This window comes from Pholis gunnellus, assembly GCF_910591455.1.
Source record: "Pholis gunnellus genome assembly, chromosome: 13".
Classification (NCBI taxonomy): Eukaryota; Metazoa; Chordata; class Actinopteri; order Perciformes; family Pholidae; genus Pholis; species Pholis gunnellus.
Genome location: NC_136540.1, coordinates 1,778,150 through 1,797,453, shown reverse-complemented (window position 1 = coordinate 1,797,453; position 19,304 = coordinate 1,778,150). Strand labels below are relative to the sequence as shown.

The window sequence follows — 19,304 nt, the reverse complement described above, 5'->3', positions numbered from 1 at the left end:
TGAACATTGAGATGGAGGAAGTTGCAGGTTTAAGTGTTTTTAGTCACAGAAGACATCCTGGGTGGACAATGAAGCTCACAGTAAGCCGATTTAAGCAGCTGCCAGCAGTGATTATGATACGAGGCTCTCCTGTGACTTGTGTCAACCTTCCAAGATTGGCTCAGCCCTCTTGGACCTTGCCGCCCTGAGGAGCAAAGAGTGTCCATCATATTCATAATTATGTGGAAGGGAGGTCTATCACCATCGCATATTAGCGGCACACAGACGGCATGGCGGGGAAATAATCCCACCGTTTGAGCTGGAGGAGGTCAGGCAGACATAAATTGAACGCAGAGCACTTTCACATCCTGGAGGGCATCGCAGGGAGGTTTCATCTTCTGAAGCATTGATGCCGTGGATTCCCCCTCGCACTTCCTCCAGCTTTTTAGTCAGAGCCAAGAACTCGACCAAGAAGTACAGCTTCTTTGATTCACACACATCTGAATTTGAAAGGTCGTATGACTGCTTTGTACCGTTTTACTTTCTCTTAGTAGCACAAGGTCAGGCTCAGGTCATGGTTTTAACACGTAAGATATTTGTGCATTGAGATGAACAACATAAACTTTCCTGACTCTTACTTGTTTTAAAGGTCATCATTTCAGTTTTTTCTTTTACAGATTTGAACATAAAAATACCCAGTAGAATAAAAGAATAGCTAGATAGCTGTGTTAGTGGTAAACACGTTATTCTGGAGCCTTGCTGTCAACTGTAGTTCTTCAAAATACAATCTGAATAGGCAAGTCAGATTCTTAAATATGCAGAAATCAAACTCAGCTAGGAAAATTGCACTTAGTGCATCTTGAGTGACAATGATAATTAATTAAAAGTTAAGAGGAAAAAAAAAGGAATTTAAATGTGTTACTCTGAAATAGTCACATCTCTGTAGTACATTCTGTAGTTACAGTTTTATTTTTTTCTGGTAGATTTTATTCATTGGGAAAAAAAAGTCACGTTGACATACTTGGTTCCACACACACACATACACACATCCTGCATATTTCATGTTGTATGTAGTTTTTTTCCACCGTGAGAGATTTTACCCTTTAAACGTCCATGACTTTTTGTCCCCATACAAACCGTTCCCTTTAGCGTTACAGAGACTTCCTTCTCTGGTTGTTTCTCCCGCTGTGTGTTTTCCCCTGGCTGACATTTATAAAGTGTGAGCTCGGAGGATGCGCCGAGCGGCGGAAGAGGAGCTCCGTCTCCGGGACATTGGGCGTCCACGGTGCGAGCAGCTTCGGATCACTCACTTAAGCAGCTAACATTTCAAACGGGCAATAAAGAGAGTGTGGTTCCCTCTAGAACAATAAAACAGTGTTAGAGTCAGCGGTGGATGCACTGTAATACAGACCGATATTTCTCTGCCACTGCAGCAGCTGCTGTGCTCAGCAGAATAAAAAGAGACTGAATCAAAGGACGTTCACTGTAACATCCAGCTGTAACATAGAAGAAGAATAGAGTAGAAGGTGTAGGAAGAGGGCATTACAGGTGCAATGAACAAGATATAGACACTTCATCCAAAGAAATAGGGGGGGGGGGGGGGGGCATTTCTCCTCTGGGTCCATACAAGCTACGTTTACAGTCATCGGTTATGAAATAAAAAAAAGGCAACTATTTACGAACAGCGGGGCAAGAAAACGCAACATTGTAGCACATTGCTGAAACTGAAAATAACAATGTTCTGATCTTTGTGTGTGCCGTCGGCTTATCTCTCGTACTTACTGCTCCACAAACCGGTGGCTGTATACCGTCTGTGTACGTTTGCATAGTTTGTTTATTGGTCAGCTGGTCAGCTGCGGAAGACAAACCTTCAGTTAGCGGGGCCACCGGAACACAAATTGAGCCAACCCGGCGCTGGGGATTGTGCTACAGCTTACCGCCGAAGAGCCGCCATTGTCCCGGTAAAGTCATCTCCTGGTGGTTTTGAGGACAAAACAAAAATATGAGTCGTTTACTCGTTTTGGATCCTTTTCTTTTTTTTGCTATTTTTCAGAAAGACACCACAGTGATCCACCGTTGGTACATGAATACATAAATGTGCAATAACTTCCCCTCATTTCTTCGGGTTCTCACTCACGCTTCTCTCGCCCTCATCTTTTATTTATTCCTTCATCCATCTTCTCTCTTCCCGTTTTTCCCTCCACACTCTCACAGTGATCTCCACTGTGGCCCTATAGATCCAGCTCACTCAGAGTAATCCACCTGCCATGGCGGAGGTGAAGTCTTGGAGAGGGATTATAACAATATTACAAAATATACAAAATATAATAAAATATAATGAAATAAAATAAAATATTTAAATTAATAAATACAATTTAATTAATTTAATTTAATGATTAGACTAACTAAGAAAGGAGAGAACCACATTCTGCTCTGTTGAATGATACTACGATACTCTAACAATACTTCTTTGTCCTCTCATGAGGGCAGACTGGAAGCTACAGGGAGTCAGTCTCGCCTCTCTCTGTAGACGTATTATTACAAGACAGGACAGGTCGTTAGCATGTTCATTTCAGTAGATATATCCGCAACACAATACATACATCATGTTCGACATTATTTGTGTTGAATAGTTATAACAAAAGTCCGGTCCAGCCTGTGTCAGTGCAGCAACATTGGCGGATTATGTCTCCTCCTACACACGTCTTAAAATTGCCTTTTTTTTTCTTTAACGTGTAAAACAGTAGAATTTGCTTTGAAATGTATTTTCATGATATTTCCCCCTCCGTATAGAGATACTTGTGGGGGCTGAGCAAAGAGAGGATTGTTCTCTCCATATATGACGAGATGCAAATCAGCCTGAGGGTTGTTCATTTGTTTCTGTCCTTCCAGAGCAGGGACAGGGATGACAGCTAGGTGATGATCCCTCATGTCTGATCCATCTCACGCCTCATTCCCCCTGCAGGAATAACATTAAACAGGGATTTAGCCAAGACCTTGACTTGACAGCCTGCACATTGTCTTAGTGGTGGGGGTGTGTGTAAGTCTTCGTGTTGTAATGTGTGCGTCATTCTGGGTTTCTTTGGTTCGTGTCTTTGCGTGTGCGTTCATGTGTGATGTTAAGGACATGTCAAATATTGTGCAATCCTCCCAGATAACTGAGATTTATTGAATTGATGACTTCCTCTCATTACTTGCTGTTTTCTGGGTTTGACATCTGCCACCAAGCAACACATCCAAACACTTTGATAGATGTACTTGATTACCAAGTCTGAGTTCTACAAATTAGAGCCTCATATGAAGAAGTCCAGTCTCATAATTCCATACACACTGTCCCTCCCTCCGGTATGCAATTCATCAAAGCAGGGATGGCCGAAAAAGTTGTGTTCAAACGGCCTTGAAATTTTCTTTTGACTCTTTATAATAAAACAATAAACTAGGGCAGCAAATAAGTATCTATTCGCAGCTCAAAATAGTCTCAAATAAAGAAATAATTTACACCTGTTTGAGTGGCATTTCCTAAAAACTACAAATTCCAACTGTTTTAGGATCTCATTTAGCCTTTATTAAAAATTAAACTATATATTTACAACCCAAATGTATGTCTTTGGTAGGAACCAATGAGTGTCACAAACACGAGGCCTCATACCTTAAAGACAAAGCAGGTCAGATGTCACTACCTTCCAGAATGACCCGTGAGATTGTAGGTGTTTAGAAAAGACACATTGTAGTTGTTCTGGCGGATTTTCCTTTAATGTGTCACCCATCTGAAGGTTTCCAGCTGTTTGGACAAACCACTCTCCCTTTCTGTTTCTCCAGAAAGTCTCATTTTCTTTTTTTCTTTATTGATTTTAGACAGAATGCCAATTTTCATAAATGGATAGCAGTACGTGTAATAAAAACAAGTCATGTTTTATCCTTCTCTTAAGCCCATATACTGTATATAGGAAGTGGACGTATCCGTTACATCACCGATTGGTCTGTGGACAGCTACAGTGCTATAGATCTGTAGATGTGCTTTGGCAGCACTCCCCACTGCTACGAGTTTTAAAACCAGAACGAGATGCTGGGACTAAACTTCTAGAGTCTTTCTTTTAGGTCCGTCCTGTCCGCTCGTTTCGCATTTGTCAACTTTGATGTTTTTTTGCGTTGTCGGAGGAGATTAGGCCATTAGATCCGTTCCTGAGTACGCTCAGAGGGGGGTCTCCTGCTCGGGACGTCGCCTCATGATTTATTCATTTGGGAAAGGTTTTCTTTTTACAATTTGTTCTCGTCACCATGCTTCTGACTTACACGTGGGCCTCGTACCCTCCTGCCAGCATCTCTCATGCTGTCATCAGACTCGGGTAATACTAAAGCAAAGGTGGGACATGATAGGAAAGAAGAGGAAAAGCTGCTTCTCTGCTCTCCATTAGTATCAAGTCCCTCACAGCATGGCACGGACGTGTTTTGCATAATTATTTATTTAAAGTGTGAAGAAAAAAAATGCTCAGTGATTGATTTGTGGTCTCTCGTTTCCTCTGCACATCTCCGTCAGGCAAAGCCTTGCAGAAAATCAGCAGCTAGACGCCTCGTCGTGTTTGAGACGTGAGCTCTAATCACATGGCACAGAGGAGGAACAGGAGCTTGAGAGGGTCTAAATGGTTACCTTTTGTTTTTATGTGGATTCAAGGATTACTTGTAATTAATTGCCCCCCCTGCAGCTCAAAGCTGTCAGACTAATTATGCAAACAAAAAACTAACATTTTTTAAAAGAATAAACACTCTAGGACACACATGCATGCACAAATACACACATTATTTCCCTCTTGCACTCTTTTTCCTCTCCTCCTCATTAAATCCAATTTTACAGGAACAATCAAAAGGCTTCGGCTTGTATAATTGAGGTTAAACAAATGTCTTTTCTTCCATATCTGTGTGTTTCCTCCCGCAGGCAACGCATGCTCCATGTCAGAGTACAACAGGCTGAAGAGCATGCTGCTGGATATGCAGCCCAAAGCGCTGAAAGCTGGAGAGCAGAACCAGCAGAGAGACATGGAGGAGAAGCGAGCGCTGGTGGACACGATGTTCAAATACCTGGACGCGGACGAGGACGGACGGCTCGTCGGTGATGAGCTGGAGAAGGTGGGTGTGGAGCTGAGATGGCCTGATTAACAGCTGTGTGGACGGACACATGGATGGTTAAGACTGATTGAGAAAGAAGACACGGGAGGGATATGCCTGCAATATATCTTCCTGTGAAGGTTTAACAAAGGGTGTCTGATTGTGGGATGCGTTCGCCGTATGTCATCCATGGGTGGCATGTTTTTTCTTCAGAACATTTATTACCTTCGTCTTTCTATGTGAGACTGTGAAGAGAACCTGTGTGGCCTCGACTAAGACACAGATTTCAAATCTCAGCCGGGACATTTTGATGTTCAGGGATAAGAATGTTATTTGAACTAATTTGTTGTGATGAAATCCTTTACGGAGCCGATCCCTTCTCACATTGGACCACAGTCGATCAGATCTCTCTGAACCGCAACCAAGTTTAGGGACGTGTTTTGCTCCTGTCACATTTTAGAACTCAAACATGTATTTTGAGCAGTACAACACAGTTATAATGCCATAAATCAAACTGGAGAACAATAGAATCTATATTTCCAACTGTGCATGCTCCCCATGCCATACATATTGAACAACCTCTCCTGTCCTCTTTGCTCTGCTTTGTGTAAGCTGTGTAAGATTCACAGTCTTTGTCACATGACTTTTTGTCTCAGCCGAGTCAATCATGGCTTCCCAGTTGCGCTGAGGAGTGCAGCATTCCTCTGGTTACAGCAAACGGTTTATTTTGGGGTGACATTTTAAATGAGTCATGTAGAATTAAGTGTTTTTGATTAAATATCCCAGTTTTAAGCTTCAATTTGGCTGCTTTTCCCGACGGAAGCATTCGTCACACATGATGGGTTCAAGGAACGTCGGGAAGTTCCTTGAACTGTAATGGCTTAGATGAAAGGTGTATTTTTGGCAATTTTGTTTAAAGAAAACATGCTTTTTCAAACCAGGCCACGGGCTTAAACTATAAAGTAGAGGGACATGTGGCTCAAACATGCAATTAATCTTGTTTAACATTAAAACATGTTTACCGGGGTTATCTTCCCATCAGACCCGGGTGGGGAACAGTAGAAAGGATTGGCATTGACATTTGCAAGGCGAGGGAATTGAAATGTTGCAGACATCATCTGGTGTCGGGAAATGGGCATCAGAGATGGGTGTTAATGAGAGTCCTCCCAACCAATGCTTTGGTCTCAGTGACTTCTGCCAGAATGCAGTGAACCGTGTTAGTGTCGCTGCCGACAGCGGACTGCAACCAGATGAGTAAATTGGCAAATGCTTTGCGGTCTTAATCTCTAACAATCTGAATGTGCTGTAGCTCTTTCTCGTTATGTGGAAAGAGAATGGCTTTATGATGCCGCTGAATAGCAAGCTTATTAGAAGCTGATGATTAATAAGTGAAACTAAATATAGTCGCAAAAATGCCACAGTAATCCATCTTCTGTCGCATCTCTGCGGTTGTGAATGGCAACCCGCTTTGTCCCCATTTAAAATGAACAACGATTGAGTGATTTTTGGCCTAGTTCTAGCTGCAGCAATGAAAAATAAAATCCCTCTCTGACAGAGCTGCACTACAAGATCCAACAAAAGATTTTGATCAATCACAGCTGGCAATTACTAATGCTGACATGTTGCCAGGAAATCTGTAGATAGGACATTCTTATCCTGGAGGAATTCATAAATACAGCTTCACAGACATAATGCTTTTAAGGACCAAAGGAATTCAGAGATGGTTTCCAGTCATCCATCCAGAATGTTTCCCTTTTGGGATCCCTCAGACGGTCTCAGAGGGTAAAGCTCTGTATTTTGGATCTGAAATATTTTACTCAAATGCCCAAAGACACATCAGTGCGTCAGTGAACACATGACTGCAGTCTGCTGTAGGCAGCGAGAGGAGGAAACAAGTGTGTCACATCCCCTTATCTGCCATGTCACAAGTGCAGCTCCATGCAGAATCAATCGGGGGAGATGACCGTGCACGGGGGGGTATATCTAAGGGGCTTTAAAATCATAGCCGAAAGAATTAAACGTTGGATTTACATTACAGCACCTCATAACATTTCAGCCTGACAACATGTTAAAAAAAAACTTTCTTCTTCTTTTTAAAACTTTAAAACTGCATGTAGAAAAAAAAAAATTAAAAGATCTATAATACTCAAGCAATAGGCTTTTTATTTTATTTCATACAGTAAATATTTGTAACTCTTACAAAAAATACGAACATCTTTAACAGAATATAGTGCAACTGGAGTTATTGAGCAGAAGCTCAGCCTCCTGTTTATCTCACTAAAACTGCCTCACATTACCTCTTCAAAGATGGCTCCCCGGGGAAGACGCACCACTAAAGTGGAAGAGAGCGCTCGTAAATGACAAACAATGGAGGAGTGAGTGCTGCGTCTTCCCAGGGGAACATCTTTGAATTAACGCAGGTGCCACGTGCACCAGCGTTAGCAGTAAAAGCAGAGATATTCCTAAAATGGAAAGCAATCAGAAGCAGCACTTACATGACCGATTACATATTTAACCCGCCTCTTTCACACAGAATGGAATGACTCTCAGAATGAGTCAGTTCCTGTGATTCGGGTGTTTATGTACATGAGGCATCTTCCGTCTGATGGAAATCATATTGTAATCATTGGTGGAATAAAAAAGCCCACTCTAAACACTACTTATAATGCTAACTGTATTCAGGCTGGCAATTTAATTCAAATCACTTTTGCATCTACTGGAAACCCAAGTGATCAGTGCTTAGCACTTGGAACAGCAACATTTGAAGGTTTCATGAAGACTGTACTGTAATGAGCAGTAACAGTCAAATGTATATAATAATCAAATTCAATAAACACAAATATGTAAAATACAGAATGTTCATGGACAGTTTTAAACACTACTGTATCTTAAAGGTGCTACACACTTCCACTGCTGAGCTGGCTGCTTGCAGCTAACGGTGCTAACAGCGCTAAGGAAAAAGGAGCTGACAGAGCTAATAGTGTTTACCTGATTGGTGCTACAATGCTGTCGGTTGGATCAACGTTATAAGCGGTAACCGCCGTATGAGCGCAGTGCAGAGCAGCGAGCGTGAGCTGGCCAGTGGGGCACGCTCACATGCACTAACGTGCGCTAATAGCATGCACGGCCAACGCAGCTATATACAGAAAAACAGCTAAGAAGCTCAGATTACAGCACACGGAGGGAGAGCGACTTCATTCTCTGCTCAGGTAGACATTACTCCACTCTATCTTTACATTGCAGCCGTATTAAAGCTCTGAATATCAAATTTAGCACCTTTAAGATTGTGAATGAAGCTGTTCATGTTCATAACATAATACCAAGGAAACCCTATCAGAAGAATACTGAAATGTTAAATGTGTGTAATATCTCTGCCTTTAAAAACGTCAAATTTATATTTATACCGAATGTGCATAATCTCAGAGCAGATAGCTCAGAATAGAAATGAGAAGAGGGAAACGATAAGTGAAGGCTATATGATAAGCTGTGAGAACAGTGTGTATTGGTATGATATAGTTGCCTATATCACTTGGTCTTCCCACAAGTTCCTCTGCACATGTCTTTTGTCCAGCTGTGTGCATGAACTCAGCCCGTGTGTTTTGCGTGTGTTAGATCTCTATGAAGGAGCACCTGGAGGACAGCCTGCTGGAGTGCACCATGCAGGACCTGCTGCGCTACGACGACTACAACAACGACGGACACCTCAGCCTGCACGAGTTCTACACAGCTTTCCGTGAGTCCTTCATCCTCATTTTCTTCCTCTTCCTCGTCAGAACACAAAGACACAAAGTGTTTGTCCATGTTATCCTTTAAAAATGTAAAACTGTGCAGTCTGCCAATGCATTTGTTGTAATTTAACATCTTTAAAACCTAAATCGTGCAGTACAAATGGCATGCTTTTAAAAACAAAAAAAGAACACAGATTACTGTCATCGCTATATAGAAAGCTGCTGACCTCCTGTCCAGTCAGCCGCTCCACAGCAGCCGCCAGGACAAAAGTGTTTCAGCCGCGGATATATTGATAATCGCACAGCGGCTCCTGTGCCCAGACCCGGCCATGATTACAGCATCTGGAGCGGCCGTAATGGCCTTTGGGTTTCAGACCGAGCGGCAGCTGAGAGCACAGTAAAGGTGGAACACCTTATTAAGACCAATAATCACAATTCCACCACAAATTTCGGGCATCAAAAAATGTGTTGGACGCCATGGCAACCTGCTGCGGCTCCTGTTTTGAGGCTCGCTTTTTTTTTTTTTTCGTTTTCTTTCATTTCTCACATCAAACTGCAGTGAAAGAACCTGCATCTGAATCCAAAACGGTGATGAAGCTGATGAATCCCAGCAGCTAGCGGTGGCAGGTGGCCATTTCTAAGGCTCCATACATTCAGCTTGTGTGGGGTCCATTAAGCCTCACCACTGATTTAGCCTCCTAATGACTGGTTTTAGTGGGAACCATCCTGCTATTATTCCGTTACACTCCCCTTACCTTCCAGATGGGCGGTGAGCAGACATCGCACGGCGCTATTTATCTACCGACAGGCCTGCCTGCGGGGCTCCAGGCCGTGCTTGTCAATGCATTTTATGTTTGACAAGCAGTTGAAGAAATGGGCTGGGAGCAATAAAACAAGCTATTGATCAGGTGACGCTCAAGGTTAACTGTTGGGCTGCAGAAAGGCGCCACCAAGAGGGAGTAATTATTCCTGAGTGGCGCATCTGGTGTTCTGGATAATGTTGATGGTGTTGAGTTGTATAAGCTTTTGTGTGTGTGTGTGTGTGTGTGTGTGTGTGTTTTCCTGGGACGCAGTCAGTGCTCTTCCCGGTGAGCGGTTTGGGAAGCAGAGCAGCCAGGAATCACAGGTGTGCCCAGCAGGGTGAACATTTGCAATATGGTCATAAGCTGAGAAAATAGAAGACTCATGTGAGGATTATTATTGATTTTGCCCGGTTGATATACTACTGATGAGCCATTCGCGAAATACATTTGAAATCCAAGCTGTGTTCATGTTTTGGAGACCCCCCGCAACCCAAAACACAGGGGTTAGAAATGTGTTCTGGAATCCTCCTTCGGTTTCCACGGTTGTCCTGTGTTTGTACTTTGTTTCTGTTCTGCAGCTTTGATGTTAGAATCAAATCCATCTGGCTGCTCCCCAAAAAGAAGACTCCAGCTTCTGTGTTACTCCCACAGTCACTGAACCTGCGCTGTTAAGAAGTGCAGATTGTGTTGTTCTGGTCTCTTTGTTGTCTCTGCTTTATTCAATGTATAAACCCTTGTCGAGCGCACCGCTCTGCAAATCTCTGTGTTTTGTTGCCACCCAAATGCATCTTCTATTATTTATTTGATTTACCAGGAATTTAATAGAGGCGAATTTGCTTGGAGAATACTCCTGAGATGATTGCATTCTTATCGATTTGTCCTCATATTCTACCTTTAACAAGACCAGCAGATTGTTTTTATGGCCTTTCTTTTTTTTCACTGCCTCCTTAGTTCCTCTGTTAAGTAGATTTTACTCAAACAGCCATTTCTTGATCCACGAGTATGGATTTACTATTACAATCAAAGAATAAAGCTATAACTGAATCTCACTGATGTAGTCTCCGGCAATCACATTTACATTTGCGTCTCAGGCATTTAGACGCTGCTCTAATCCAATCAGTGCAGCCGTGGAACAAAGATTCATTCCTAAATTATTAGTATTAAAAGGAACCAGCAGTGTGTTGTTAAAGGTTATGGTCACAAAATGATTCATAAATGTTTCTCAAGAGGAATTCTCTTTGAAAACGTTGCTTCTTCTACGATTGGCATTTTTTATTTCTATCAGTTATATTTATTAATTCCAAAATGCTATGCTTGCAATATTTAATCAGTGTGTTTAATTAATCTGGGGAATTGGGCTGTGGGTATTCATCAATTTATCTGTTGCTAGTTGTTTTTTTATTCTTTTGATAAATGGCGATCACAGGTTCCCAGAGCCTAATATGGCATCCTCAGTTTGCTTGTTTAGTCCCAACCAACAGTCCAACACCCCGATGTTATTCAGCTTAGTGATAAAGCAAACAGAGAGACAGAGAGAGCGACCTCGTGCTCCAGCAGGACGGAGTAATCAACCTTCTCTTGGCCGTAGAGCGTAATGCGGGGACAGAGATGACAGCCTAATGGCTGTGAATCAGCTCTGTGGCTTTTTTAAAGGTTGTACGGCTTCACAGGTCTCCGCTTTCTCACATTTATTACGGTGTCAACATTGTGCAGGAGGGGGGACGGCTTGTACGGGTGCCCCTTTGTATCCGAATTATAACCACTGTAATTACACTATAATACATGTGCAGGAAATTGCCTCGCGGACGTTTGGCGTTGATGCCGGAGCCGAGGTGATTCCAATTAACCGTTCACTGAAAGACAACAGTGCATAAGCCCCGAAGCTGACAGGTGAGCAGGCTTATTGAGAGATATCTAAAGCCTGCAGTTCTAATATACACGGTCAAACAATGTCAGAGCTCCTTTGTGGATACATGTGTGTAACAAGATGCCCTGCGGTGATACATGGGCTGCGTGTGCATTGTGTTGGGCGAGCAACCTTTTGTAAATGTGCAGTCAGAGTTATCTGTGCTTGACTTCATAATATTGGCTTTGACACCTTTCTGGAGTTTTGCACAGAACATGTGTTCGTTGAATTAGCTTTTAATAGAACATGTGTTGCGTGGCTGCAAGGTGGACAGTGTTTATTTATTCTTGGAGTTAGAAGCAGGGGGACGATTCAATATTACTCATCCACTTTCTCTGGTGTTGTGTTGCGATGATATATGTTCGTTTCGTTTTACAAAAGTCAGCTGTTCAAAGGAAACGATTTCAAGACAAATGTTATTACAAACTAGAAAAATATCCTATTGAGAGTTTTATTCTACATGTTTGAGTTTTGCCTGATGTAAAGGTCAACTTGAATGAATGAATACATGAATGAGGCAGCTAACTTGTTGCTCTCTCTACCAGTATTAGCTGCTCTGTTTTAACAATTTTAGACTGGAAACAAAAAGGGGGAAGCAGGAAGAAATTCAACCGCGGTTTTGTTAAACCTGTCAAAAGACGCAGTGACTTAAACCAAGTAAGAGTAGAAGAGCTCTGAGTCAGGAGAGCTCTGCTACAAGCATTCAGGAAGTCTTAGAGCTGCTATGTGCAAAGCTTTTTTTTTTATTTTGTGAGTGGCTCACACAGATAAAGATGCAGCTTTTTATATTACAGACTGTTGTAGTCAGAGGGAGTTCATATGTATCTGACTGCTTGTAGTAATTGATGAAACCGTAGCCGTGTGCAGTAATATTCTCATATGATACCAGGTTATTGAGTGGATTTAGTCTGTGAGTCCCATCTAGAGGCTCTCCAGACGAATGGGTGGAGAGACTTATCTGAGTTGTGTATCACATGGTGCACCTCCACGAGTGTGATTACACCCGTGTCAGGATCAGCTGCTGCCCTTTAATTTGCCGCCATGGAACCGGGAAGCCTTACTGTGTTATTTTGGTCAAAAGCTTTAAAAGTTCCTAATGCGGAAACTTTCGGACTGTCAGGAACCCTCCAGATCCTGCAGAGACCAGCGTGAAAAGCAGCAGAACAGAAATAAACAATGATGGTCATGAATACAAACCGACGCTCCGGAGCCGATTCCCCGATGTCAGCCCACTGGCTTGTTTATTTCACTGAATCTTCATGATGGACTCGGGGTCATCAAGCCAGCAAATTGGGAGAGCAACAGAGGAGTAAAGGAGCAACAACACGAGAAGAAAGAGGACATGTGGGAAAGCAGAAGGACGGCAGGAAGATGATGGGATGTTTTAAAGAGAAGAAAATGAAGTAGAAACTTTCGTGACTTCATCCTTCAGTTCCCTCTTTGGCAAGATTTTTATTAATTCTTTTGATAGATCCCTGTTTTCTCTTTAATATAAAATGCTTCTTGAAGTATTTTGATGGCTTCAAACTTGATGTCAAGGGTGCTAATGTTCAGATTGATTCATAAAGTTAAATTGTTTTGACTTATAGAGAATTACTTGAGCGTGTCTCTATACAGCTGTAGACCTTGTTAGTGCATGTTAACAGATGCCTTAGTTGTTAAGGTGCCACGCAGTGAGCCAGTAGTCCGGCTTTTGATTTAACTGCAGAAAGCACACAGCTGGTGAGCATCTAATTAGGACCAGGCGAGTGTTTTGTCTTGTTGTTTCTCCACCTTGCCCCCATATGCAGCTCTCCCCTCCCGTGGTTGGTTTGCTTTCTTCCTCCACTGTGAGTCTGTTAGTTTATAATTGTGGAATCATATGGAGATTCTGGGCTACACAGGCAGGGGCCACTCGGCAGGTTTGATTAATTGAGAGTGTGAAGTAGCAAAAATAGTGATGGAGGAGGGGGACGAGACGAGGAGGAGAGGGAAGAAGTGTTGATACAAGTCTGTGCTGAAAGAATGGAGAAGTGCCTCTCGAGAGAGAAATGGCCAGTGGGAGAAACGAGAGAAAGTGGAAATACAGTAAAGAAAATGAAAATGTTGTATTTGCTCTGCTGGTGAGAGACGAAGAGCAGCCAGTGTCAGATAAAGGAAAACAAACGTTGATGTGGATGCATTTGTGCTCCACATTTGTTCACCTAAATGTGTAAGTGTGCCTTGATTCTAGCGGTCCCTGTGGATTAAAGTGGTCGTGTTCCTTTCCGAGCACCAGATTCTTGAGGAAACCTCTCATCTTACTGCAGCAGGGTCTGACAGTCTGGCCCCGCTCATTCCCGGTTCTGGTTCTCCCGCGCCTCCCTTCTCTCCAGCGGGCCCAGCGATACGTCCCGGGTCCGGTCCAGCGGGGGGTCAGAGGAGGAGACGCTGGAGTCTGAGCTGAAGGAGTTTCTGGTGAACCAGCTGCTCAAAGTGTGGCTTTTAAATTGGTAACATAAATATTCCAAAAAAAAGATAAAGATGTCCGCTTTCATTGATGATAAACAGAGAAAAGAAAGCAAATCTTTGCATGGAACTGTGACCACACCTTGAGCTGATGATGTAATCTCACATGGTCTGGTGTTAAAGATTAGTCGATGATAATAACTAATATTGTCAAAGTAAAACTGTATTCCAAAGGGAGAAATGAGTTTTCACCGTGTGTGCATTGCCAATGCCTCTGGAACACACAATAGATGAACTCTACAACCACATGCATGCATCTGCATCTTCATATACAGGATAATAAGATCGACATGTGTTAGTGCATCCCTGTAATCAATGGGGAACAATTAACTCATCACTTCCAAACCTTTCCTGTAGAAATGATATTGATCCACAGTTTTCCCATTCTTCTTCCCGACGCCTGACGTCTTATCGCTTGTTTCCTCAGTTTTTCGGTTCGGCAGCTGATAAAAATGTTCTGGGTTCATTACCCTCTTGCTAGTTCTTCCCACCACACAGTAACTTTTAGGTGTGTTTCTGTTGTTTGTAAGCAGACAAAAGTGACCAGGAATGCTTCATTATTCACTGTAAATGGAGCGCAATGGATGGTTTTCCCCTCCCGTGTGCTCTCTGTCTCTATAGCCCGTTGGTTAAGGTTAAGAAGTTAAGAAATCCAGACGGCATCACATTTAGTCAAAAGTGTGTTTACTGTTGCAAATGTCTGTAGTTTTATGTGAAGAGACAGGGTTGACATGTCAGCAGCACAAAACATATCACAATTGAAATATTTCGTCTGAATTGAATAACAGCGCAGGTGCAGCTGGTGCAACGGGATAAACTATTATTCCCGCTGGGCTCTGTCTCCGTTTTACACCTTGTATGTATCCAATGAAGCTCTGAAAGAGTCCCGGTGCCTCGGCAGCGAGATAGCATCTCTGCGTTTGGATGCCTGGCAGCCTCCCGTCAAGGTTTGATCTTTCATGTTTCTCCAGTTTGCCCTTAATCTGCACAAATGATCTCGCCGAGATCAGATTTCAGTACATGGGGAGCCTGTTGTTCTCTGACAGCCGAGAGGGTGAGAGACCTCCAGTTAAGCTCTTAACAGCAAAGTGAGTTTGAAGCGGAGGTCTCGGAGGTTCCCTCTGCCCCCACATGATGTCATCTCCTCCCCTCTGCTCTCTATTGTTTCCTGTCCACGTTATCCCCACCACAGCCTCGTCTTCGCTCCTTTTTTCCGTTTTCCTGTTTACTGTTCATTTTCCTTTCCTTTCCTTTCCTCCCCTCCTGCCCACTCTCCCCTAGCTAGTGTCTTGACGCCTCATTACCGCTCAATGGACCTATGCCGCTAATTGCCGATGTGCGTCTTTCTGGCACTTTTCGAGAGCCATCTCTGTTCCTGGGTAATTACCCAGAGTCAGGTAGCTGCAGCAACAGGTAACGGACAGTTGGTCTGTGGTCGCACCTTCCCATGCTGCACTGAGAGAGAGACTGATTTCTTACTACATATTGTGTATGTGATGGGATGTATTGCAGTTTAATTATGGGATACTTGTGATCTAGTTTGCTTCTGGGATTGGGCTTGATCTATATTCATCACAGTTGTAATGTAGAATATATTAACAGTATCTGGCATCTTTAACTTCATCTATTTCCTGTGGAAAGCACATGTTTTGATGGCACATGAAGCAAACTGTAAAGCCGAGGCGGTCTGTAGTCGGTCGGGTCAGAGAGCAGAATTGTTTGCGAAGGATTTTTCCTCAAAAAAAGTGGAAAAGAAGCAACCTTTGTGCCCTGCAGGTTTCATTGTATGTTCATCCTTAATTGCTTCTCCAAGTGACCACGTAGATCTTCTCCGTTATCAAAACATAAACCACTGCTGCTACCAAAAAAGCTTTTTGCCGTCTGTTCAGAGCAATAAAACAGTTTCCATCGACAAGATATAGTTTGAAATAATATCAATCAATACCGATAGAAATTGGAAACATTCCCATTTTACATGCTGATGTAACGGATTATAACTTCTAATTGGGCAAATGTGTCATAGTATAAACTGCTACATCTTCATCTCTTATTTTTAGCCGCTTCCTGTTTAATATTTCTTGCCAGTTTTTGCATAATTTGCCTCACAGATACAGACTCTCACTCGCTGTGTGTTCACGTATACACAAACAGACACAAACAGCTTCCAGCCGGTGGTCATCCCGCACACCGATCACAATACAACGGTGAAGAGAAGCCCGGTGGGTCGTCATGGCAACTGTGGCTGTCTGTTTAATGTCCGAATCATTTATTTAGCACAACACTTAGCTGACGCAGCTGTAATTCCCTGGAGCGGAGCGGAGGTGCAGAAAGAGCGGCGGTGAAGTATGAACCGCGCGCACACTCGGCTATTAAAGATTTGATTTTTTGTGTTGTGAGATAAAGTCTGTGTGTTATAAACACAAATGTTTTGTGCATAGAGGAGAGCGAAGGGGCTGTAAAAAATGGCAACATAAAAAGGACATGCGGACGGTGTCTTATTGAGGCCCTTGATAAACAAAGAAGCTAATGATGTATAGCCTGCACCTAAGTGAAAACAACAAAACAATGAGTGCTCCTCAAAGGGCATCTGGAGACAGTGGGCCATCAATTTGTTTTATGATATTATAAATACACGCAAATGTGCGCAGCATCGGAGGCATTGTGAAGCCCTCTTCAGTGAAGCCCTCAGCGGAGACATCCGAGCTTTGTAAACATCGAGCTAGATTAGACGCGTGCACGGCACAAGTGTGACAGGAAGACAAAGCGTAGTGCGTCTGGGAAAGGTTGACTTTGTTGTCGGCATTATTGGACTCTTGTTAAACCTGGAAAATACATTTGATCCTTTTGAATGTCTTTCTTAATGTCCGTAAATGTAATATTGAGCTGGAGCAAGGAGGCGATTAGCCTAGCTTAGCATAGAGATTTTGGAATCTTGCCGTCATCACCGTGAGGTTGCCAGGCAAACAGCAGAGAGTCGGCTGATCATCGTGATCCCTTCTGGCTCCATCATCAGTAACACAGCGATATCAATCTTCTCATACACTGATTTAAGTCGAGGTGTTCCTTCATTCCTGGTGACATCCTCTTTTTGTTTATTAGTTCTGAGGAATATAGAGCGGTTCAGTTTAGGTGAAAAAAATCCTCAATGTTGCATAAAACCAGCTTTCATTGTCGGTAAGAGACGAGACGTAAAACCCTTTAGTGTCGGAGTAAAACATCCTCTACCCGCATCCTGACATCCACCTTTTTGTTGCACCATAGAAACATCACAATAGGTTTCACATTGACAATAAACATGAGAGTATTCATTATCATATTAATCCAAACCAGGTGTTCATACCTTTACCTGTGCGTCAGTAATAACGGATGAGATTATACATCGGCCCAAACTGTGGTTTGCCTTTTGTTTCACGATGGTTTCGTGATGAGTTCTCCGAGCTTGAACAACTAATGTTGGTCAGATGTTAAAGTTATTCTCGTGCTGTAGGAATGAGTCCGAAAACCCGCAAATGATTCTGCATTTCTGTTCTTCCGGTTCCCTCGTCTCAAAGTGACTTGATGGTGAACTAGATGCCTGAAATGAAGGCTGGAGAGAACGTTTCGTTTCAGGATATCTGCATTCTTGCTTCAAATATCATAAAAGTGGTGTTCATATGTGAATATTATCTTGCTGATCAAAAGTATTAGTAGGCTGTGTTTGCCACAGAGCTTATTTTCTGCAATAATCCAAAATCCAATGTTAAAATCCCTTTGGCTTTGAGTCGAGGGAACCAGGAACAATGCTTCCTTCCGGGTTGGAATACAAATGATGCCGAGATTTCTGCTCAACTGGCAAAACTCGGTTGCTCTTACTGCTCCATTGCATTTGCTCGTACTAGACTTAAAAACAACGGCTGTTCTCTGAGGGATATCGAAACACATTTTAGGAAACATGGTGAATTAATAAATGAAGTAGATGAGGCAAGTTAGGGGAAAGCCAGTGCACCCAAAATCTAAATTACTACAGCGAGTAAAAGGTATTTAACATCGCAGATGGATGATGTATAAAACTGTAACAGTTGCAGAGAAATTTTTAAAAAAGTAATAAGTTCAGTTGAGGTTACCATTGTGCCATTGCTTGTAATAGAATATCATTAAAATTATCAGCCGCAAGCAGATTGCAGCCACAGATTGGGTATTAAATTATCCTATAATTCACATAACAGGTTATTTGAGTATATATATATATTTATATTGGTATACTTCCCACAACTCTTTTATTTAGCTGTAACCCTTAATCTAAATCAAGCACCTAAATTGGGGGAAATCTCAGCAGGACGTCTTTGTTGAGGAAGAACAAAGAGAGGAGTTAGACAAATGTCTGCCGAGGGGGAATGTTAAACCCGGTGCAGTAAAGTGTGCTCGTAATTCATTCGTCATCTGCGACTCGCGGCGGCGGAGTGATCTGGGAACTTCTAAATGCAGATCGTGTTGTAATGGGGGAGAACATGTCACGGTACATCTGGAACATCATGTAAGGCTCATTAAGACGACATGACTTCTCATTGGTGACACGATCGCTGCTCTCTACCAGATATCTAATATCTCTCATAATTACACATGCTGCCTAATCCCATCCAACGCTGCCCCCCCCCACCACCACGCCTCCGTCTCCATTGCCCTGATCTCCATCTATCCATCCTTCTTTCATTTCCACCACTTTAATTTCATCTTTAAGTCTCTAATTAGCCATGTAAACCACGCTTTGCGGGCACTCGAGGGGCTTTTGCTTTGACCTGGTCCCCCCCCCCCCCCCCCTCTCCATCTCTTCGCGGCTTTCCTCATTTCTACTTTTCCCCCTTTTCGCCCTTCCTTTGCAACCGGCGGGTCCCGAGGGCGGCAAGTGTGTTTCCAAAGCGCCATAATTCACAGGCAGCAGCCCCCCAGGCTGTTAGTGGCGCAGCATGTGGCCTGCTTTTATCTCCCTCCTCCAACTCCCTCTCTGGCGAGGAAATAATTCATTATCATGCCTCCATTGATTTGCTCTTTCTCCTGCCTCTTTGGTGTAACAACCCCCCCCCCTCCCCCCTTTTTCTCCTTTTCTTTTTTTCAATTTCAAACAAGTGTGTGTCCATATGGCCGTGTGTTTGCGTCTCCGTTTGTGTGCGTGCTGGAATGGGAGTGGTACTCGTCCTCCTTTTTTGCTCCTCTCATCTCCTCAGTGAAATCCCCTCCAGCGTCCACCTTCATCAGCTTTGAAAATGTTCTCTCGGAACAAAGGAGATAAACACAGCAGAGAAAAGGAAAGGAACGAAAAAA

At 43.0% G+C, this 19,304-nt stretch overlaps 1 protein-coding gene across 1 annotated transcript in view; it reads left to right on the top strand.

Annotated features, from left to right (window-relative positions):
* The window catches only part of fstl4 (follistatin-like 4), a gene marked incomplete at both ends in the record, with an annotated part of 172,000 nt that overhangs the window by 107,031 nt on the left and 45,665 nt on the right, over window positions 1-19,304 (top strand). Inside the window, 2 exons of the mRNA XM_079172264.1 lie at window positions 4,913-5,103; window positions 8,695-8,815. Of these exons, the coding sequence (XP_079028390.1) occupies window positions 4,913-5,103; window positions 8,695-8,815 (312 nt within the window). The remainder of the gene's footprint in view (window positions 1-4,912; window positions 5,104-8,694; window positions 8,816-19,304) is intronic.